General features: G+C 45.7%; 1 protein-coding gene across 2 annotated transcripts in view; it reads right to left on the bottom strand.

Annotated features, from left to right (window-relative positions):
* LOC115658063 (SLAIN motif-containing protein-like) overlaps positions 1-24,391 on the bottom strand; it is a 69,607-nt gene that overhangs the window by 15,196 nt on the left and 30,020 nt on the right. For both annotated transcript variants that reach the window (XM_030576543.1, XM_030576544.1), the window contains exon 5: positions 7,443-7,583. In XM_030576543.1, the coding sequence (XP_030432403.1) occupies positions 7,443-7,583 (141 nt within the window). The remainder of the gene's footprint in view (positions 1-7,442; positions 7,584-24,391) is intronic.

Raw genomic sequence — 24,391 nt, 5'->3', positions numbered from 1 at the left:
TGAGCAGTTGTCTGTGTTTAATCAGTTTTGCTATGGACAGGGAGAGGATGACTCTAACCTGGGAAATGTGGCAAATAGCTGTTTGTCTGTGAATGAGGTTTCTGAATGTCTGTCTAGTGTCTCAGAAGTGAATCTAAAATTAGATAAGGCATAGGAAGAACTCACTGATCAGGAAAATGTTTATCTAGAGCAGATTAAAGTTGACGGTCAGGTTGAAGCCCTAACTGAGAAAGAAAAGGGTAGATTTTTTATGAGTTGGCTAGTGAAGTTTGTGAAAGTAAGCCTGAAAGGGGGAAAAGTAATGTGCTTAAAGTAGCTCAGTGTGATAAGCTACTGATTGTGGAAAGCAACAGTTTATCTGTTGAAGGAAAAACTGTTTCCAATTGTTTGCTTGTTGCAAATAGCAGTGTGCCTAATGAAGGAGAATGTACCTCCAGTCTTTTGTGGACCCGGGAGAAAATGCTTCTCAGTTTATGCTACTTGAAAATTTATCAGTTGTCCCAGAGTTCAATTTGGATTTAACTAAAGCCCAGGAACGGAATTTCCTAAGTTTGTGTCTGCTAGGGAGAATAACATTATAACTAGGTCACATCCAGTTGGTGTCATAACTAGAGACCAGATAATTCTGGTGCTTCTATTTTGCCTGTTGCTGGATAAAGGTCTGACAACTCTGTTTAACCAGGTTGATATCATAGCCAGGGCACAAGGAAAGCACGAAGGTAATCTGACTAAGTTACCTACTGACAGTGTGGACACTTGTAACAAGGATGCTTCTAATCTTGTGACTATGAAGTCTAGCAGTTTACCTAAAAGGGGTTTTTGTAAAAATCCCCCTGGTGTAACTCAGGTGATTCTGGATTTAAGTGAAACCCAGAAAGTCTATTGTTGCTCAGAAAAATGTTCCTTTAGAGCAGGTCCTAGGTGAAACGGGTAAGGGCAGAATTTCTGTGAAAAATGGGCTGTTGCTTGGAAAGATTCCTAAAGAGAAAAATCGCAAGCAGTCTGCTGCAACTGATGGGTGTGGAAGTGATTTGATTGAGTTAACTCAGGGTGAATCACTGTATAGAGAAAGCAACACTTTGTTTGGAGACTTGTTGCAGTTCCTAACTGCCAGTCTTTCTAAGGTATATAGATCCACTGACTTTGCTTTGGAAAGACCCAGTGTGGATAGCTTTGAGAAGGTTTTAGATGGAATGAAAATTGTCAGGGAATTTGAAAAGCCCTATGACTAAGTGGCTGTGTTTGGCCAGCTTGTTGGGATGACAATGTTGTTGGGACATGAATGTCTCCATGTTGATTCTTTAAGTAAGCAGTCTGTGACAAAGGTACCAAGGAAAGATTGGGTTACTGTTTTTTCAGAGTATAATAGCCTTATGACTGAACCCACAAGGATGCAGGGGATGGCAGGTAAATTCTCATCTCTAGTCACTTTGGATATATCTTGTAGTCTCTTAGTGGACTTGACATCTGATTCCATGTGGAAGCAGAGATTGGTAATGGAAGGACAAAAGAACCTCGAGTCTAACATGGTATTGAAAATGGATGGAATTGCTTTACGACAGAGTTCAGCCTTGGAATTGGCAAAGGCTGAGGATGTGAAAACTAGAAAACAAGCTCATGTCTGTGTTGATGCAAATTACCTGACTGGGGAGAGAAAGACTTGCACATAGTTGTTAGCAAAGAGGACACACCCATCCAGCCAATGGGTTCTGTTATTCAAGAGAGCTCAGATTTTCACCCTACTGGACAGAGAGGAAGGGAAAGATTAAACCTTGCAAATAAAAGCCACAGGTTAACCCTAAAATGCCAAAACCTCAGTGGTATTGAGCAAAGGTGTGGCATAACAAAAATGATTGTAAACATACACTTGCAATGAATTTGATGTTAATATTAATGCTAATGTTAACTTTTGTGACTAATGAGTTGCTAATACCAAGAACTGTAAAAATGTACAATGTGCCTAATCTTTTGGAAAAACCCTTGAACACATTAAGAGTGATACATAAGAGCACACTTGATGCTAAAAGACCTTGTAATACTGATATTTCAGTTAGTGCCTTAACTAATCTTGAAACTGTACATAGGAGAAAAGACATTGCAGACCTAATGCGCTATATCAGAAGGGAAACTGAGGCACACTAACATATTGCTTTCATGGCTAAATGCCAAGATTCCTACACTATGAGGAAAGTTCATATCTGCATTGACTTGTTAATTGGGTTTCAAACATTTGCCAGAGCTTATATAAATAAATTGGCTATTTTCTTTAGCTCTTGGAAGAGAACATGAAACATACAGGCATTATATTGCAAGAGCAGATCCAATCCACTATTGGTCTAACCAAGTTTTACCTTGGGTTTGTAAAGGGTTTCAACAATATTGTTAAACGTGATTTTAGAAAACCATTTTGGTTATACACTGATACTTCTAATATTGGGTTCAAAGCTGTAGTAATACAGAACCAAGAATGGGAAATTCCTCTGATGCATTCAGTAAAGTCTGGGATACCACTTCCTACATCAATTTTGCATTCGGGGTGACATTATCTGACTAAAATATGACCATATAGATTATTATTGCAACCACTGTTATATATTTGCAGCAAATATTGTACAAAGGTTGTAGAATGAGGAGTCAATGAAAAGGTTATGACTTGCTGGTTCTGATTATGCCACCTGTGTGCACGTATCATTTTATATGTGAAGTTATAAGTATTGGCTCTATATTTGGATTCAAATGTTTGCTCCTGGGGTAACGCCCACAAGGTAACGCCCATCTTGGAGGAACTGTTCAAACTTAGTGTCTCATCAAGAAACACTTAGTTGACAATGGACCATGGGAGACACCCATTTACACTGAGTGGACTGTCATGTAAACATGCTGTCTGCAGTGTAGGTAAATGCATCCTGCAATGACTAAGGGAAACTGGGCATGAACATGTGACTTGCCCATGGGACTCCAAACTCCATCTTGTTGCTGTAATTTTCCACAGTAAGAACAATGGGATGTCCTCCACATGACAAAAGCTAAAAAAGACCATGGAAACACCTCCATTGTGTCTTCAATCCTGCTTCTTACCTCTGGAGGAACCTTGCTACAAACTATCAGCGGGGTAGCCGTGTTAGTCTGTATCAACAAAACAAAAAAAAGAGGAGTTCTCCTTAAAGGCTAACAGATTTGTTTGTGTATTAGCTTTCATGAGTAAAAGAACCCACTTCTTCGGATACATGGAGTGAAAATTACAGATACAGGCATTAATATAGGCACATGGAGAGAAGAGGGTTACCTTGCAAGTGGAGAATCAGTGTTGACCATGCCAATTCAGTCAGAGTGGATGTGGTCCACTCCCAATAATTGATGAGGAGGTGTCAATACCAAGAGAGAGAAAATTGCTTTTGTAGTGAGCCAGCTACTTCCAGTCCCAAATTCACGCCCAAATTAATGGTGTTAAATTTTGAAATGAATTGTAGCTCCGCAGTTTCTCTTTGAAGTCTGTTATTGAAGTTTTTTCGTTGAAGGATGGCTACTTTTAAATCTGTTATCGAATGTCCAGGGAGACTGAAGTGTTCTCCTACGGGCTTTTGTATGTTACCATTCCTGATTTGTGTCCATTTATTCTTTTACGTAGAGACTGTCTGGTTTGGCCAATGTACATGGCAGAGAAGCACTGCTGACCATGATGGCATATATCACATTAGTAGATGTGCAGGTGAATGAGCCCCTAATGGTATGGCTCATGTGGTTGGGTCCTCTGATGGTGTCACTAGAATAGATATGGGGATAGAGTAGGCAACAGGGTTTGTTACAGGGATTGGTTCCTGGATTAGTGTTTCTGTGGTGTGTAGTTGCTGGTGAATATTTGCTTCAGGTTGCAGGGGCTGTCTGCAAGAGTGGTCTGTGTCTGATACAAACTGAAGCTTTGAACAAAGGACTGAATGACTCATCCAAGCTGTGGATGTATTCCAGAGACTTGACTTAACCCAACAGTTTATTCCACCACTGCTACAAGCCTGAACCAAGAACTTTGCCATTACTGTATGTATTGATTCATTTAACCAGTTTTAACTCTCATCTTTCCTTCTTTTTATGAATACCGTAACTCCTCACTTAAAGTCGTTCCAGTTAATGCTGTTACGTTGCTGAGCAATTAGAGAACATGCTCATTTAAAGTTGCGCAATGCTCCCTTATAATGTTGTTTGGCAGTCACCTGCTTTGTCCACTGCTTGCAAGAAGAGCAGCCCATTAGAGCTGGCTGGTGGGGGCTTGGAACCAGGGTGGGCCGACAGACCCCCTAAGTTCCCTGTGCGGCAGCTGCCCAGCAGGCTATCAATTGCAAAGAAATTCAGCTGTCCCTCCCCCTACTGCTGTGTGCTGCTCCTGCCCTCTGCCTTGGAGCTACTCCCAGGAGCCTCCTGCTTGCTGTGCGGGGGCAGGAAGAAGGGTGCTGTCGGAGTGTCTCCCTCCCCCCTGCTTCAGTACCCCACCTCCACAAAGTAGGGGGGGCACACAACAAGGCTTGGGATGAAGGGAGCTCGCTGGCAGCACCTGCTGTCTCAACTTGCTGATCTACTTAAAAAGACAATGTACTTAGAGTGTGGTCAGTGTACTTAAAGGGGTAACTCTCTCACACACATGGTGTGTGTGTCTGTCTCCCCTCCCTCCATTCGTGCTTGCCTTGTAGAGTGTGAGACTATATTAACAACAATGTGTTAACCCTTGAGGCTCAGTAAGGCTTTTAGCAGTAAGGCATTCCCTGGGAAATATTCCATCCTCTGACTTATGGGGAAATTGGATTTGCTTAACATCATTTTGCTTTAAGTTGCATTTTTTAGGAACATAACTACAGCATTAAATGAGGAGTTACTGTAAACCTTTAGATTTTAGATACTAGAGCAGAGGTGGGCAAACTACAGCCTGTGGACCACATCTGGCCCACAGGCCCCTCCTGCCCCCTGCTCCCGCCCTGCAGCCTCAGCTCGCCAGGCCGCCGGCGCAGCTGCAGAGCCCAGCCTGACCACGGTGGCATGGATGGCTCAAGCCAGGCACCTGTCCTGGTGCTCTGGGCATGCGGCTCTACTGCCGCCAGCCAACGGTGCTCCAGGCAGCACTGTAAGGGGGCGGGGAACGGGGGGTTGGATAGAAGGTAGGGGAGTTCAGGGTGGTGGTCAGAGGGCGGGGCGGTCAGAGGGCAGGGAACAGGGGGGTTGAATGGGATCGGGGGGACAGTCAGGAAGGAGAGGAGGGGTTGTATGGGAGTGATGGGAGGTAGTCGGGACCGCGGTTCTGGGGGCGGTCAGGGGAAAGGAAGCAGGGGAGATAAGGGGTAGGGCCGGGCCACGCTTGGCTGTTTGGGAGGCACCAGCCTCCCCTAACTGGCCCTCCATACAATTCTGAAACTGATGTGGCCCCAGGCCAAAAAGTTGCCCGCGCCTGTACTAAAGGATAGGCACCAGCGTGATTTTTGGGTAAAATCTAAGTTATATATTGACCTGAGTGTGTGATTGGTCCTTTGGGATCAGAAGAACCTATTATTTGATGAGACTGGTTATAAAGAACCACTTATCTCTGAATCCAGTGTTTTTGGTGGTGATATAAGAACTGGAATGCCTGAGGAAACTGCCTTTATGCTTTCTTGTTAGCCAGTGTGGTGAAGCAGGAGTTTACTTTCGTGGCTGGTTTGGTATATATCTTATAAAAAGAATAACCACCAATTTTGGGTTGTGTTTGCCCTATTTCTCAGCAGTTCATCCTGAATTTGGCATCCTACGGCACAGTTACAATGATCATCTAGTCTGATCTCCTGCACATCACAGGCCACAGACCCTCACCCACCCACTCCTGTAATAAACCCGTAACCTCTGGCTGAGTTACTGAAGACCTCAAATCTTGATTTAAAGACTTCCAGTCACAGAGAATCCACCATTTACCATAGTTCACACAAGCAAGTGACCTTTGCCCTATGCTGCAGAGGAAAGCAAACAAAACCCCAAGATCTCTGCCAATCTGACCTGGAGGAAAATTCCTTCCGGACCCCAAATATGGTGATCAGTTAGACCCTGAGCACACAGGCGATCATGATCATCCAGACACCTAAGAAAGAATTCAATGTAGTAATTCAGGGCCCTCCCTATCTAGAGTCCCATCTCTGGCCCCTGGAAATACCTGTTACCAGAAGTTGCCGATAGGCAATATGCCATTGTAGGCAGTCCCATCGTACCATCCCCTCCAAAAACTTAACTGGTTTCAAGACTAAGCTTGGTAAGTTTTTTTGCACCCACTGCTTCCCTTGGGAGGCTGTTCCAGAACGTCACTCCCCAGTTAGAAACCTTCATCTTATTCAAGCTTACTCAGTTTACGTCCATTTGTTGAAATGGCAACACTGACCTTTAACTTAAGTAACTCCTCTCCCTCCCTGGTGTTTATCCTTCTAATGTATTTATAGAGAGCAATCATCTCTCACCTCAGCCTTCATTTGGTTAGGCTAAACAAGCCAAGCTCCTTAAGTCTTTTCTCTTAAGGTAGGCTCTCTATTCGTCTGATCATCCTGTAGCCCCCTTCTCTGCACCTGTTTTAGTTTGAATTCATCTTTCTTAAACATGGGAGACCACAACTGCACACAGTATTCCAGATGAGGTCTCACCAATGCCTTGTATAATGGTAATAACAATTTTCTATCTCTACTGGAAATACCATATATGAGACATTAGGTTTGTTAATATAAATGTTTTTGAAGTGGCCATAAAGAACAATGTACTAGGGGGTGGAGGGGCGTCACAGATTTTGATGCTTTACTCACACTGCAGAGTACCTTCCTTCACAAACATAGATGGAATAAAGTGCTATTCAATGCAAAGGAAACCCTTGATTTGTGCTTTTTGGTCTCCTGTTCTAATTACTATTTGTTATTAGTGGTTTTAACTTTGTAAAACCTCAGTACAAAGGAAGTAAATATTTTCCAGAAGGTTTACCTAAGAACCTAAACATCACCTTGCAGTAATCTGATTTACAGAAAGTGGAGAATGGAATTATTATGTAGCCTAACTGCTCCACATTTCTTTGTTCCTCCTCTGCAATTCTATGCAAGAGAGTGACTGGAATTCTCAGCTAATCCAACTCCCAGCGAAGTCAACGGAAAAGCACAGAGTAAGATTTTCAAAGGTACAAATGGTAGTTAGACACCTAACTCCAGTATGGACTTTTAAAAAATCACCTCCACAATCATTTTTATGCTTAAGTGTCATGAATTGAAAATGTTATCTTATCAATCAGGTGTAGGTGGACACCTTAGAGCTGTAGAATTTAAAGTTAACTTATAAAAAGAAAACATAGTAAATTTAAAGTGGGTTAGTAAAATCTTGTATGTTTGGACAGTTGAAATCTATCTGCATTTCCCTACAATTCCAATTACAAGACTAACAGAAAGGAAATTGCTGTCACATACTTTCCTCCTGTAGGCGTGCCATAACCTGGACATCAGTCAAGTCCTGCAGCTTGTATCCCATGGAGATGGAGTCATCAGATGTACTCAGCTCACTATCTACAGAGGACTGAGAGCTCAGTGCAGAATGCATGCTCAAGTAACCTTCAGGAAAATAGGAAAAGAGACAAACCCAGAACAATGAGGAGCAGAAAATGCTTTAGACACCCACACAGAACCAATGATAAACTACGTAATTTTATTCCAATGCCAGTTCCAGTAATGACGCAAAGAGAAAGTTCAGAGCTGAGGTGGCCCAGCTTATTTGCTAGGAATAATTTACACAAGTCAGTAATGGCTGCAGAAGAGAGCGTGCTCCACATCTATCAGTACATTTTATGCGATAGAGCCTGGCACGGTGCTTTGTGGCCTTCTCGAGAGGAGGAGGAATGCTCATTCTTTAATATGGACTTGAACCCAGAAATAGCTGCCAGAACATTTCTCTCGGTATATACTGTTTTTGCACTTTTTTGAGAAAGGTAATGCTGCAGTGCCAATGGCTCAATGTGAAATCTCAGGAGAACTTGCTATGGCATTTACATCTGGCCATAAGAGTGCTAAGATCTGAATCTCTCACACAGATTCACTGATTGAGTGAAAAGTCATTCAGTTTAATCTCAGTGACCCAATGGAAGGCAAAAAGCCCTCCTGTACTATTCAAATTCTGAAGAATTACAACAGTGAGTTTGTTCTATGTGAGACAAGCTGGTCACATAATATCCTTATGCAATGGTAGGTTTTATACTAGGTACTTGCTATCTCATCCTCTGTTTTCCTCGCCCCTGTTTCTGCCACTTTTTGCATCTTGTCATAAACCAAGACTGTGAAACTTTTTATCTATCTGTACAACACCTGGTACAATGAAATCTTGATTGGGATCTTTACATTGCCGTAATATAAATGATAAAAAACAAATTAGCAGGCTCTCTCTCTGATTAAGGAGAGAAATTTCTACTACAGGCACATACATGAATGAAAAAGAAATCATTTCAAATGAAAGCATTCATGATTTGTAATGTGAAAGTTTACCTAATAACATTTGTTTAATGATGTAAGTTTGGAAAGTCAATATTTTCCCAGAGTACATTTATGAGATATTCCAATAGTTTATAGCGGGATAAAGTATATGAATACAGAGCAGTTTACTGGCATACATTTGTTGGCAAAAGACATTTTCCTTACCTACTAGTCGTTTTTGGTGAACTGGTTACACCACTATTCATCCTCTGGCTTCAGGCAAATGGCAGTCAATCTAACATAGAATTGTTTGTACTCTGGCCCTTCTTCCCTTGTATTTTCTCCTCCTGCTTGGCAGCAGAGGATTGACTGCTAAAGGGTAGCTTCTTATCCCACTTTACTAGCCTAGCAGCTTAGTTAGCATATCTCCATCCTCTTTCCATTTCATAAATATTGGATAAAAACAACACTAAATACTTTTCAGTTCACATGAAAAGCAATCTCACGGGGAGCGGGGGGGAAGAAATCAAAGGGTGTGAAGATCTCTACATGGCAATTGCCTGCCTCCTGATTCACATGACAAATTACCATAGCATGCACTAGAAGCAACCAAATGCCAAAATACAGAGATACAGATCCCATTACCTGTACAGTTATTTTAGGGCTGGAGAGAGAGAGAGAGAAATGAATTCTAAACTAATAATAACTGCCCCTATATAATGGTTTGGACTGAGGAAGCAAACCAGCAAAAGAGAAGAACCTTAAGAATATGCAAATACAGGCTCGCAAGATTCTGTGCCTGTCTAACAGGAGTTGATATCACTGACATCTAAAGTAGGGTGAAGATTGCAGCTTCCTGTCAGAGTTAGGGATTAGAGGTCATCAGCTATAAAGGGGAAACAAAAGCACAGGGTCCTGAACTCCCGAACTGTAGCCAGACAAGTGAAGATCCAAGTAAAAGTCTATCATGAGGCTTCCGATGCACCTATTGTATGTAGGCCACCATTTGCAGCCTGCCTTGTTTACCTCAGATCATGTAGTTTCAGTAGAAATTATCAAAATTTCTTGAAAGCCTTTTCTACACTAGAAAACTGAACTGTGGCTAAAAGTAATTTTCAGCAATAGTTTCTCCCAAATGGCACAGAAAACTGTTTAAGTGCTAATCTAGGGCAAGCAAAAACAGTTTTCAAAGTCAGTTCAGGAGGAAACATCACTAAATAACCATTTTAAGCAATGGTTAGTTTCCTAATGTAGGCAGAACTTAAGGTAATAGTGGCAGAATCTTAATGTCATTTCCTCAAGATGCCCCCTTTGGGTTGAGCAACATTTTAAAGAAGAAGGATGTTCCAGGGACTAGGGCAGGGATCGGCAACCTTTGGCACGCAGCTCACCACGGTAAACACCCTGGCAGCCGGGCCATTTGTTTACCTGCCGCAGGCACAGTTTTGGCCGATCGCAGCTCCCACTGGCCATGCTTCACCCTCCAGGCGGGCAGCAGCAGCCAACACATTCCTTGGCCCAAGCCACTTCCTGCAGCCCCCATCAGCCTGGGACAGCAAACCACGGCCAGTGGGAGCCGCGATCGCCTGAACCTGCGGATGCGGCAAATAAACAAACTGGCCCGTCCCATCAGGGTGTTTACCCTGGCGAGCTGCTTGCCAAAGGTTGCTGATTCCTGGGCTAGGGCATTAGTCTAGTACTTGGGAGACTTGGGTTCAATTCCCTGCTCCACCACACACTTGCTGTGTGACCTTGGATAAATCACTTAGTCACTCTGTGCCTCAGTTTTCCATCTATAACGGTGGTTCTCAAACTTTAGCAACCCAAGGATCTCCGTTTTGATTTTTAAATTTTCACAGACCTGCCCCAATTCCCCCGCTTAGCCCCAGGCCCTGCTCCCAATTCCCCCTTCTGCCAAGACCCCACCCCCTCCTTCCTGCCCCTGCTCCACCCCTGCCTCTCCTCTTCCCACCCCTCCCCCCCAAGCATGCCCCGTCCCAGCTCTTCCCCCTTCCTCCCAGCATCTCCTGCATGCTGCTGAACAGCCTTCCCCAGGATGCAGGAGGTGCTGGGAGAGAGAGGGAGGAGTTGATCAGCGGGGCCCGCGGACCCCCTGGAGTATCCTCATGGACCCTCAGAGGTGTATAGACTCCAGTTTGAGAAACATTGATCTATAAAATAGCAATAACTGCACTTCCCTACCTCACAGTGTGTTGAGAGTGTGGCATTATGCTTCATATTCTTCATAGTCATTATGATATGAGTATGGCATAATTATGATGTATTTTATACAATATAAGACATGAGATATCATTGGAAAGGTTATGATTTAGATAATATGATTATCCTACTTGTATGCATGTATCATTCTGGTATCTGAAACTAGGAATATTGTCTATGCATCGGCGATTACAGTTGGTAACGCAGCAATGGGAGGGGGTTACATCTTCCCTAAGAACTAACATTTTGGACTTTGTAACCAACCTACAAAACAGCCTCAAAGACTCTCTAGCCCTTGCTTGAGAAAACCTACAGGATGCTCAGCAAGAGCAAAAGGCCTGGTATGATAAACACACCAGGGAGCTTTCCTTCAGAGTAGGTGACCAACTCATGGTCCTGAAAGCGCTCCAGGCCAATAAGGGGGAAGCGTCATGGGATGGGCCATTTACGGTCCGAGAATGCCTGGGAGCTGTTAATTACTTCATAGCATTCCCAGACCCTACCCTAAAACCTAAAGTGTACCATGTTAATTCTCTAAAGCCCTTTTATTCCAGCGAAATCAAGGTTCTCCAGTTTACAGCCCAGGAGAGAGATGATGCTGAGTGGCCTGAAGGAGTCTAATATGAAGGGAAAAGCAATGGTGGTGTGGAAGAGGTGAGCATATTGTGTGCAGTTCTTGTCTCCCATGTTTAAGAAGGATGAATTCAAACTGGAACAAGTACAGAGAAGGGCCACTAGGATGATCCGAGGAATGGAAAACCTGCCTTATGAAAGGAGACTCAAAGAGCTTGGCTTGTTTAGCCTAACCAAAAGAAGGCTGTGGGGAGATATGATTGCTCTTTATAAATATATCAGAGAGAGAAATATCAGAGAGGGAGAGGATTTATTTAAGCTTAGTACCAATGTGGACACAAGAACAAATGGATATAAAGTGGACACTAGGAAATTTAGACTTGAAATAGACAAAGGTTTCTAACCATTAGAGGAGCAAAGAGTCCTGTGGCACCTTATAGACTAACAGACGTTTTGGAGCATGAGCTTTCGTGGGTGAATACCCACTTCGTCGGATGCATGTAGTGGAAATTTCCAGGGGCAGGTATATATATGCAAGCAAGAAGCAGTCTAGAGATAATGAGGTTAGTTCAATCAGGGAGGATGAGGCCCTCTTCTAGCAGCTGAGGTGTGAAAACCAAGGGAGGAGAAACTGGTTTTGTAGTTGGCAAGCCAACTACTGACTCTCCGCCCAAAGGAGAGACTCTTGGAAACACCTGAAAAACGAGGGGAGAAAAGAGCTGAACACAGGCTGGAGGGATTTCTAGCCTATGGAAGTCACATCTGGAGTTTTAAGCTGCAAGCAAGTACAGCTTGGCCTTAAGAATATCTGCAAACTGCCTAAGCCAACAATTAGTGTGAGAATTTGCTACTCATATCCAATTTCTTTAGTATATTACGCTTATATTGCATTTTTGTTTTATTTGCTAGGTAATCTGCTTTGATCTGATTGCTATACCTTATAATCTATCTTTTTCAGTTAATAAACTTATTTTTGTTTTGTCTAAAACCAGTGTTCGGAAATGATAATGGTAGGCAGAAAGCTGTTGCATATCCTTCTCCACACTGAGAGAGGGGGTGAATTTCTTGAGCTTATGCTGTACAGTTCTCTGTGCAGTCAAGACAGTATAATTTTGGGGTTACCCTCCAAAGGGGAGCATGCACTTGAGTAACTGGGCAGTTCCTTAGCTAAGCCTTCCCATGCAGAGCTGATCTCAGTATCTCTGTGTAGCTGCAGCTGGGTGTGTCACTACCTGTATGTGCACTGGAAGGGGCTTGAGAGCCTGTCTCAGCAGTACAGTGTAAAGGGAACCCAGGCTGGAGGGTCAGGCGGGCTCAGTGGTACCTCAATTCCAGGTGGCACCCTGAGGGAACCCATCACAGGGAGGATAACTGCATTAAATTCCTTGACTTTAGCAAAGCTTTTGATAAGGTCTTATTCCTTCACTTTAGCAAAGCTTTTGATACAGTCTCCCACAATATTCTTGCCAGCAAGTTAAAGAAGTATGGGCTGGATGACTGGACTATAAGGTGGATAGAAAGCTGGCTATATCGTCAGGCTCAACGGGTAGTGATCAATGGCTCCATGTCTAGCTGGCAGCCAGTATCACGCAGAGTGCCCCAAGGGTGGGTCCTGGGGCCGGTTTTATTCAATATCTTCATTAATTATCTGGAGGATGGCATGGACTGCACCCTCAGCAAGTTTGCAGATGTGACACTAAACTGGGAGAAGTGGTAGATATGCTGAAGGGTAGGGATAGGATACAGAGAGACCAAGACAAATTAGAGGATTGGGCCAAAAGAAACCTGATGAGGTTCAACCAGGACAAGTGCAGAGTCCTGCACTTAGGACAGAAGAATCCCATGCACTGCTACAGACTAAGGGCCGAATGGCTAGGAAGCAGTTCTGCAGAAAAGGACCTAGCGGTTACAGTAGACGAGAAGCTGGATATGAGTCAACAGTGTGCCCTTGTTGCCAAGAAGGCTAAACAGCATTTTGGGCTGTATAAATAGGGGCATTGCAAGCAGACTGAGGGACATGATCATTCCCCTCTATTCGACATTGGTGAGGCCTCATCTGGAGTACTATGTCCAGTTTTGAGCCCCACACTACAAGAAGGATGTGGAAAAATTGGAAAGAATCCAGCGGAGGGCAACAAAAATGATTACGGGGCTGGAGCACATGATTCATGAGGAGAGGTTGAGGGAACTGGGATTGTTTGGTCTGCAGAAGAGAAGAATATGGGGGTATTTGACAGCTGCTTTCACCTACCTGAAAGGGGGTTCCAAAAGAGGATGGATCTAGACTGTTCTCAGTGGTACCAGATGACAGAACAAGGAGTAATGGTCTCAAGTTGCAGTGGGGGAAGTTTAGGTTGGATATTAGGAAAAACTTTTTCACTAGGAGAGTGGTGAATCACTGGAATGGGTCAGCTAGGGAGGTGGTGGAATCTCCTTAGTTAAAAACCTCTAAGGTCAGGCTTGACAAAGCCCTGGCTGGAATGATTTAGTTGGGGATTGGTTCTGCTTTGAGCAGGGGGTTGGACTAGATGACCTCCTGAGGTTCTTTCCAATCCTGATATTCTATGATTCTATGACAAAGACGGTGAGGCACTCCTATGCTAGGAGGAGCAATGTAAGTACTAAGATAAACAGAAGTTCTGTATCTTTAAAACAGACACTTTCAGTACAATGACCTTTTCCTCTTTGTCCTCATCTTTTCAAAGACATCAAAGATATTTCCAGCAGCTAAGCAAAAGTAGCAAGTTGGTAGGATGTGGTGCATTGAAAAAAACAGCACAGTATTCTTTCAAAGACATTAACTTCCACTCTAAGAGGGCAAACCTGAAATACTCTGGACTGGCCAGTAGCCAGCAACAAACTCTGGGTGTTCTATATGCAAAGTCTTTTCTGAGAAAGGACTGCATAGATTTAACTTTGCATTAATTATTCATGATGCACTAATCTTTGACAAACCTACTGACCAGTGACTGACTAAAATAAAAGCTTTACCATACTTCTCTTTCTGTTCTGGTATTCCACAACAGATTTTACACGTCATTAACTGAGGGCAAGTCTACACTAAAAATTAAGTCGATCTAAGTTACGTTGACATACACCCATTGCAGTAACTAAATCGCTTTTGCATGTTCACACTACTCTCCTTGTGTCGACGGTGTGTGTCCTCACAAGAGCGCTTCAACCAATTTAACTTTGAGCGTGGGGCATTGTGGGATGGCTTCTGAAAGGCAGCAACAGTCAATGTAAGCAACGCAGCACCCACACTGACTCTGCATCGACTTAAGCGCTATGCTCCTTTCTGAGGTGGAGTTATTAAAGCTGGTGTAGTGGGAGAGTTATATCGGTGGAAGCTACATTTTAGTGTAGACGTTTACAGAGTTAGGTCGAAGTAAAAGACAGTTACCTTTTCCGTAACTGGTGTTCTTTGAGAGGTGTTGCTCATGTCCATTCCACAGTAGGTGTGTGTGCTCTCCACGTGCACTAGTGCTGGAAGTTTTTCCCCTAGCAGTACCCATAGGGAAGTGCCCCTAGCAACCCCCAGAGTGGTGACTCTATGGTGCGGTATAAGGGGAGCTGCACGCTCCCCCCACCCTCAGTTCCTTCTTGTCAGACAACTCTGACAGAGGGGAAGGAGGATGAGATGTGGAATAGACATGAGCAACACGTCTCGAAGAACACCAGTTACGGAGAAGATAACTGTCTTTTCTTCTTTGAGTGATTGCTCAAATGCATTCCACAATAGGTGATTCCAAGCTATATCTGATGATTTAGTTGGGGATTGGTCCTGCTTTGAGTGGGGGTTGGACTAGATGACCTCCTGAAGTCTCTTCCAACCCTGATATTCTATGATTCTATTATTTATTGGAGGTGGGTAGGAGTTCACAGACTCTCGGGATGGAGTACAGCCCTGCCAAACCTGGAGTCCTCCCTGGTTTGGGAGACGATCACATAATGCGAGGTGAATGTGTGAACCAAAGACCATGTGGCAGCCCTACAAATGTCCTGAATGGGGACATGGGCTAAAAAGGCAGCTGACAAGGCTTGCACCCTCATCGAGTGTGCCTTCACAATTGGCAGCGAGGGGATCCCTGCCAGCTCGTAACAGGTATGAACACACGAGGTGATCCAGTTGGAGAGCTGCTGAGTGGAGATCGGCCGACCTCCATGCATTTGACTGAGGCGATGGACAGCTGCAAGGACTTCCTCAATGGTTTTTACATTCCAGGTAAAGGCCAGAGCCCATCTCACATCCAGCATGTGGAGGCAGCGCTCCTCATGGATGCATGGGGTTTGGGACGGAGTACCGGCAGGAAGATGTCCTGGACCCCTGTGGTAGGTGGAGACCACCTTGGGGAGGAACAAAGGATGCGGTCAGAGCTGGACCTTATCCTTCGGAACACCGTGTATAGGGGTTCGGAGGTCAGTGCCCTGAGCTCCGAGTCTCAGCTATCTTCCATGAGAGGTGTGACCAGGAGCATGTAGCTAGTGGCTCAAATGGTGGACCCGTCAACCAGGCCAGCACGAAGTTCAGGTCCCACTGTGGGACTGGGGGCCTAATGTACAGAAAGAGACTATCCAATCCCTTAAGGAATCAGCCAGTCATTGCATGGGAGAAAACTGTGTGTCCCTGCACCAGCAGGTGGAAGGCCGATATGGCTGCCAAGTGTACCTTGATGGACGAGGGCGCCAGGCCTTTGTCTCTAATGGTGGAGGACGTAGTCTAAAATGAGTTGGATTAGCAGCCACGAGCGAAATGCCCCAAATGCCTACTGGGAAAACCGAGACCACTTCGCCAGGTAGGCCCGATGCGTGGAGGGCCATCTGCTTTCTAGGAGGACATGCTGAACCCCTTCTGAGCACATCTTCTCCTCCCAGCCTAACCATTGAGCAGCCATGCCATGAGGTGGAGAGTCACTAGGTTGGGGTGGAGGAGGCAGCCCTGATCCTGGTAGAGCAGGTCCGGGCGGGACGGCAATGGCCACAGCGGGGCGACTGCCAGGCTCGTGAGAGTCCCGTACCAGTGTTGCCTGGGCCATGCCAGGGCAATCAGGAGAACCAAGCCCTGTCCGTTTTTATCTTCTCCAAGACCTTGCCAATCAACGGGATCAGGAGGAAGGCATAGAGAAGCTGGCCTGACCAAGATAGGAGGAAGGCATCGGAGATGGTGCCCGCGTCCAACCCCCCTCAGAGCAGAAGCGGGGACATCGGCGGTTCTGCCGTGTGGCAAACAGGTCCATCTTGGGAGTGCCCCACTTTGGGGAAAATCCTGTGCACCACCTCTGGGTGTAGTGACCACTCATGCTGATAGGAGATGTCTTGGCTCAGGCAATCCACCCATGAGTTCTGGGCATCCGGTAAGTGGTGGGCTTCTAGGCAATATTGAGGGCTATACAGAAGTCCCGCAGCCTGAGGGCTTCCTGGCAGAGAGCAGAGGAGCAGGCCCAGCCTTGCCTGTTGATGTAAAACATCAAGGCCGTGTTGTCAGTGGGAATCCTGACCACTCTACTCTCCAGGTGCAAGCGGAAAGCCGTGCATGCCAGACGGACTGCCCTGAGCAACTTCATATTTATATACAGGGCAAAGTGCTGGGCAGACCACAGACCTGGAGTCTGAACGCTCCCCACTTGGGCTCCCTACCCCAGGTCCAATGCGTCTGACACCAGCGCCACTGATAGGGGCCTGCCCCTGAACAGGACCCTGTGGAGCATGTTCCCTGGGGAGGACAACCATTGTAGGGAGGCGATCACCAGTTCGGGCACAGTGAGGACCTTGTCCATCCTGCCTCTGGCCTGGGAGAACACCGAGGCCAATCAGAACTGGAGGCGCCTCATCCTGAGTCTGGCATGGCGAACCACGTACGTGCACGCCGACATGTGACCCAAGAGCTGGAGGCACATCTGGCTAGGGTCACGGGGAACCTTGTGACTGTGCTGAGGAGTTCCCTTAGGGTCTCAAATCTGTCCAGTGGGAGGAGGCCCTGGCCGATGTCGTGTCCAGGACTGCCCCAATAAACTCTATGCGCTGCACCAGGACTAACATGGACTGGTATTATTTACCAACAGTCCCCGAGTGGCACACATGGACAGGAGGAGTGTCATGTGATCCCACACCTGCGACCTGGAGCTGCCCTTGACCAGCCAGTTGTCGAGAGAGGGGAAGATCTCGACCTTGCGATGTCTGACGTAGGCCGCTATCACAGACATGCACTTTGTGAATGCCTTGGGAGCAGTGGACAGGCCAAATGGGAGAACCGTAAATTGGTAGTGTTCCTGCCTAACCATGAAACAGAGGAAACGTCTGTGCCCCTCAAAAATATGAATGTGGAAGTACACGTCCTCAGACTGAGGGCAGCGTACCAGTCCCCGGGATCCAGGAAGGGGATGATGGAGGCCAGAGAGACCATGGGAAACTTGAGCTTTACCATGTACTGGTTCAGGCTTTGCAAGTTCAGCATGAGCCTGAGCCCACCTTTGGCCTTCGGGATAAGGAAGTAGCAGGAGTAGAACCCTTGCATCTGAACTTTGCTGATACCACTTCCACCACTCCTAGGCCAGGGAGCCACCCTACCTCCTGCTTGAGCAGGGCCTCGTGGGAGGGGTCCCCTGGGAGGGATGGGGACAGAGAGTGGGCGGGCAGGGTAGAGGTAATCTGGAGGGTGTAGCCCCGGGACACAGTGTTGAAGACCCATTGGTCCAAGGTCAGACATGATCACTCCAGGAGAAAAGCACACAACCGGTTGGAGAAGGGAAGCTTTATTGTGGGTGGATCCCTGGTATGAACTAGTAAGTTACCCCAGGGCGTCCCATCAAAACTGATGCTTTCCTGCCTGTTTGCCCTTGGAGGGTCCAGTTTGGGGCGCACTGCCTCTGCGGACGTTTCTTATAGTCCCTTGACTTTTTATAATGGGGCTTATATTTAGTGTGGATGGTCTGGGTGGGAGCCTGCTGCAGCTTAAACTTGGTCCTGGCTGGAGTCAGGACATAGAGACCAAGGGTCTTAAGCATTGTGCGGGAATCTTTCAGGCCATGCAATTTCACATCCATCTGTTCCACAAACCGCCTTGCCATCCAACGGAAGGTCCTGTAACAAGTTCTGCGCCTTGCTGCATAGCCCAAAAACAGCAGAAGCCATGATGCTCTCCTCATGGACACTGTGGAGGCCACAGACCTTGCAGCCATATCCGTTGCATCCGACACTGCCTGTAGGGTTTCCCCGGCAGCCGCTGTACTCTCCTCCACCAGAGCCTTAAACTCCTTCTTGTCATGCTCTTGGAGGGAAGTCCTCGAATTTGGGTGGAGAGCCCCACAAGTTGAACTCATATCTCCCCAGGAGGGCTTGGTAGTTCGCCATCCTTAACTGGAAACTCAAGGACAATAAACTTTTCTCCCGAATCGATCCAGTCTCCTTGAGCCTTTATTCTTAGGAGTAGGGGCTGGTTGGCGCTGCCTCTCCCTGGGTTGACCAACTCAACCATCAGGGAGTTGGGGGCAGGATAGGTGTATAGGTATTCATGCCCCTTGGCAGAGCACAAGTACTTCTGTTCCGCCCTTTTAGAGATAGGGGGCAAGGAAGCCGGAGTTTGGCAAAAGGCGTTTGAAATCTTTGCCACCCCCTCATGTAGTGGGAGGGCCACCCTGCTCAGTGCCGAGGCCAAGAGAATGTTGAAGAGGGAGTCTGAGGGTTCCTCCACGTCCTCGGCTTCAAGGTTAAGGCTTGATGCCACCATTTTCAACAGTTCCTGGTGGGCTTTAGAGTCCTCCTGCGGGAAGGCGGAGGAGGGCCCATAATCGCCTCATGAGGGGAGAATGAGGATGGGTTGCAGTACTCTGCGTACCCACCAGTGCTGCAGACCCCACCACTTGGTCCCCCTCCGGGCGCAGAACCGGTAATAAACGCCCCACCAACTCCTTCTTAAGAGGCTGAGATAGGGAGGCTGATGGTCTCTCCGAGGCTCCAGCACTGAGCAAGCACCATTGGGGGCTGCATCAGGGGCCACGGGGCCCATTGGTATCACAGTGCCGGCCAAGGAGTCCGGTGCTACTGCACCTGCTGTGGCACCAGCGGAGCAGGCTGTTCAGCCTGACTAGCCTGTCCCAACAACTGATGACTGCTAAGGGAGGCCAGACTGGCATATGACCTGCCATTATCCTGGGACCAGGAGGAGCGGTAGTGTCGGGATGGTGTCAACCACGAGACCATGATCCCAGTGTGGAGGAGCACGAGCACCACCGGTAGCAGCTGCTCCGCGATCGGCTCTGACAGATAGATCTGCAATGGCGAGGTGTCAGGATCAACACCTGTGATTGCGGGAGCAGTGCCATGACGAGGACCTTGACCAAGACAAAGAACAGGAACGGTCTCCGAGGCAGAGTGGTGCCTGGAAACCAGACAACCTGGGGGTCGACAGGGACTGGAACAGACTATGCAGGGGCAGTTGCTAAGCAGCAAACAGCAATGAGGAACATTCCCTAGACCGTGAACGGTACCGACCAGGGTGGCGACTCAGGGAATCCAAGCGGTGGTTTGCCTCTTGGACTGGGAAGCCAAGATGGTGGTGCCCCTAGTACTGGCAGAGACATAACGTCCTGGGCCGCTTGCAGGGCCTCCGGCATGGAGGGCACCCAGGACGTCCAGGGAGGTTGACGCAGAGAGGCCAAGCTACTCCACTCAACCTGAGTCGGAGGCTGGGAGGCCGACAGGGACAGAGAACTGCCCAACATAGGTCTAGTCTCTTCCCCTGGTCTTACTCTGGTGTCCCAGTGGGGAAGACCTCTTCTTTGCTTTCTTGGAACGTCCTGCGAACGGGGAGCAGTGCTGGCTGGTGGAAGGCACCGAAGGGTCACTGCACACTGACGCCACGGTGCTTAGTGCTGACTCAGAGCGACGCACCGGAGTCAGGGTCAAGGCCGACTACATCAAAATGGCTCGGAGCCAAATGTCCCATTCCTTCTTAGTACAAGGCTTGAAGGATCTGTAAATCTTGCAGTGATTGCTGAGATGGGTTTCCTCCAAACCACATAAACAGTCAGCGTGAGGATCACTCATGGGCATTGCCCGCTTGCAAGTGTAGCACAACTTAAAGCGCAGGGCATGCCCCGACCCAGGCGCACTAAACTAACTCTAAACTAAACTACTTTCACTACAGGTACTACTAACTATGAACTAACAGTGTCCAAGAGGGAAGCTGCAGCCAAGCGGCAGCAGAGCAGTTCCGATTCACCTTCACTGGCGGCAAGAATGAACTGAGGGTGAGGGGAGTGCATAGCACCCATTATATTGCACCATAGAGGCGCCACCTCCAGGAGGTTGCTAGGGCACTCCCCTACAGGTACTGCTAGGGGAAAAATTTCCTGCACCATTGCACATGGCGAGCACGCACGCCTATTGTGGAATGCACATGAGCAATCACTCAAAGAAGTTGCCTTACATTGACCTAACTCTGTAGTGTAGACCAGGCCTCAGATAGCAAATAATTTTCATGTGGAGTGAAGTGATGAGCAACAGTAGAAAAATTTTTGTTTACTACAAGCCATTTAAAAAGTTTGTTTCCATCCCATTCTTGAGTTCTTTCCTCTGAAAGTGTCCTGATAGAAGGGATAGGGGATGAAGACACTCATAGATGCTAGGATAATACAATAATAAAGAAGGTGGTGGTGGTGGTGGTGGTGGTGGTGAAGGTGAAGAAATACGAAATAATTTTCTCCCAGAACGGCAACAAAATACTTCAGTATGCAGCATACCAGGAATTCATCCTGACAGACTCAGCCACTGCTCTACTGGAATTATTGACATCTACAAGACTACCATAATGGGCAGAGATGGGGGAGGCCATAGACTTAAAGTAATCAAGTTGTAAAGCATGGGCCCTTTTGTGGCACTTAGGTGGAATGGCGCCATCACACACACAAGCGATACAAGTTACTGTTAACAGCATTGCTAATCTTCTACCAAAAAACTCAAAGATAATTGTAAGCCAGTGAACAAAAAGACGAAAAACAGCTCAAGGAATCTTGTGCATGAAGTGCACCTTTTGTCAAGTTTCTGCCAACCCTCCCTCCCTAAAACAGGAAAAGCAACTAACACTGATGGCATCCTTCTAGACTTTCTTAAATATCTTAAATCAAGAGGGCGCAACTTGGGAAGCCTACAATATTCACAAAAGTCATCATGACCAGCAAACTTCCAACAGCTTGGAGACAATCCATGGACATCACTATTGTAAAACCTGGAAAGCTATCTCCCTATCGCTCTCCTTTGGCAAGGTTGACCCCCATCCTGGAGACCACAACGAACAGGGCAAAGCTGCTGTGACCAAGCTTTCGCACTAGCTGCACGCACTGAGGCCAGCTGCCAGCAGAAATGACTGCAGCTTTTATCGACTTCTCATTGGCTTATGATATCATCTTGGCATAAGGGTTTACTGGTGAAGCTTTCCAACCTGCTTCAACACAACCAGACATTTTGACTCATTAAGTCAATATTCCTGGACAGAACATTGTGTCCATCTTGGAAGTCAGGGTAGCCAAAAGTGGAGTTTGCACAATGGCTTCCCCCAGGGATCAGTACTAGCACTGCCTCTTTTTAACTTGTATTTAAGTGGTATGTTCATAAACGACATACTGCATCATTTATGCTGATGCTTGGCACTAACGACACAGGCCACAACACTCAAGCAAGCAGAAGACACCCTTAATGATCTGAAGAGACTGGAAAACTATTTTTGGTACTGGCGGCTCATACCCAATACATCAAATACGGTGTTTCAACTTTTCATCCCAACAATTCTGAAGCTAAGAGGATGCTAAATTGTAACTTTTGGGGCAAGTCAATTGCTCACAATCCTAATCCTGCTATCAATCGCTGCCTTACCTATCAACAATATCTGAAGCAGGGGAGCAATAAAATGAAAAGTCGCATTAATGTACAAAAGCTCACACAGACCTTGTCAACACTTAGCTAACGGCAGCTCTGACACTTGTAACTGGCACCCTGAAATACACTCTGCTGCCCTGTCCTCAAGTCCTCACAACATCCTTCCTTCAACCATCTGGCAAGAGATAGTAGCACTGTGCAACAACAACAAAAATCACTCACTCACTTGGCAATTGCCTTAAGTCCTGCTGACCATTCTGGGCATCTGGTGAAGCTCTTCTATCATCTGTCAGCCAGTGGGAGTTGCTCCAAAATACTATTGCATAAATGTTTCCAACCCCCATCCCTCACCAAAAGGCTAAAAAGATCTATTTTTCTGATGTTTAAGAAATTTGTTTGGTAGTTCAAGATTTATATTTAAGGAACTTTCCATTGGACAAGGAAAAAGTCTTGGATTCTCAAAGTCAAACCCATTGCAGATCCACACCCCCGAGTGACGCAGTCATACCAACCTAATCCCATAACCACAGCATTATGTCAGTGGGAGAGCTTCTCTGCTGACATAGCTAACACCTCTCAAGGAGGTGGATTAACTACACCGACAAGAGAGCTCTCCCCTGCCAGTTTAGAGCGTCTTCATTAAAGCACTGCAGTGGTGCAGCTGGACTGATGCAGCGTTTTAAGCGTAGACTTGCCCACAATCAGTAATAGATCTGGATTCCTGATCTGAACAGTCCTTTTGAGCAAACCCCATATTAAACAAATTGATAACTAATTCAGCTCCTCAAAATACACTGCAACTATAAAAAAGATCCTTTCCTATAAAAATCAACCTACAAAACTTATATAGTCAAAAGAAAGAAGAGTGTCCAATAATTCAGTACTTCCAGAAACAGTGTTCTATTAAACCTAAAAAATCAAGGGGGAAAAAAGTAACATCTCAAAAGCATACCTGCATCTGTCAAAATATCTGCATGTGAGGTTTTTAAAATATTCATGTGATTTGAAGTTTCAAGACAGTGTGTTAAACATGCTTTTTTTTTTTTGAACATGCAAAATCAGGTCTACACAAAATGAAACAAGAGAAATTCTTTTGATAGGAAACCAAAGGCAGAGCATTGCTCCAACAGCAAACTAACCATGGGCTGCATCTAGAGGGTTAAATGCTATCTCTGAAAGAGTCCATGCACAAATTCATTGAGAGCAGACCATGTGCATCCAAAGGACAGACTCTGATCTAAAGTGTTAGGGGAGAAAAACTAGTAGTTTAATCATCATTTGACACAAATTAGAAGTTTTGGTCCCAAATTCCAATGAGGACAGATCTTCTGATGAAAATATGAGTGTATATAATTATTCCTGTTGGAGGTCTTGGTCATCTTCCAATTTAAAAGTAATACAAATTTTATTCCAAAAAAACAAGCGAAAGCTTTCCATCAGATTTTACTATTCCAATCTTTATTTAGCTACTCAATTATTTCACCGTCTCCTTAAAAGGGGGAACTGCAAAGAGTTTGGTGTTTAGAGACAATTAGTATAATTTTCAAAAGCACCTAAGTCACTTATGAACTTATGTCCCATTAACTTTCAGTAAGACTTCAGCCCCTAAGTCCCTTAGGAGCTTTTGAAATTTTTACTCAATATCACCAAGTAATCATCTGAATTCAAGTTTTTTTGTTTTTTTTTTATGGTTAACTCTTTATTGTTTTATACTGGGCTATTTAAGGAGCAATGCTTCTTTGTTTTGTATGAACCTAAACAGCTGTTTCATATTTTTGTAATGCCTAAAGTTAGTACAAATTAAGTTTTTGAGAGAGAGAGAGAGAGAGAGAGATTCAATTATCACAAGACATTCAGGATGCAAGGAGGCTCTTCCATGGTGAAGTACCACTTCAAAAGATTCCCATATGACTTCATGCATAGCTGAGGTTAGCAATATAAACCAATTTAAGTATAATCCATTGGATTCTCCTTTTCCTCACCATCCCAAGATTTTCCCCTCCCCCCGCCCCAAAAAAGCGAACAACAATTCTTCTTGCATAGTTTTAAAGCTCTGCATTATTGATATGCCATACCTGAGCTGCCACATGTTAGTAGTGGTTTGTTAGTTGATTTGAGGTGCCCAGGAGAGTTTAGTGCATTGCTACAGGAGCTTGTCTCTGTATTCAAGTTATGTGCACTTGGTGATGCCAATGGACTGCAATACAGGTTTTTTCACCTACCGGCTAGAAGGAAAATACAAGAAAGCCAATATATATTACCAAATTAGCTTTTGAAAACGAATGAGGTTG

Source organism: Gopherus evgoodei, chromosome 9 (assembly GCF_007399415.2).
Source record: "Gopherus evgoodei ecotype Sinaloan lineage chromosome 9, rGopEvg1_v1.p, whole genome shotgun sequence".
Lineage (NCBI taxonomy): Eukaryota > Metazoa > Chordata > Testudines > Testudinidae > Gopherus > Gopherus evgoodei.
Note: the sequence above shows the minus strand (reverse complement) of the source record. Positions and strands in the feature narration are given on the sequence as shown.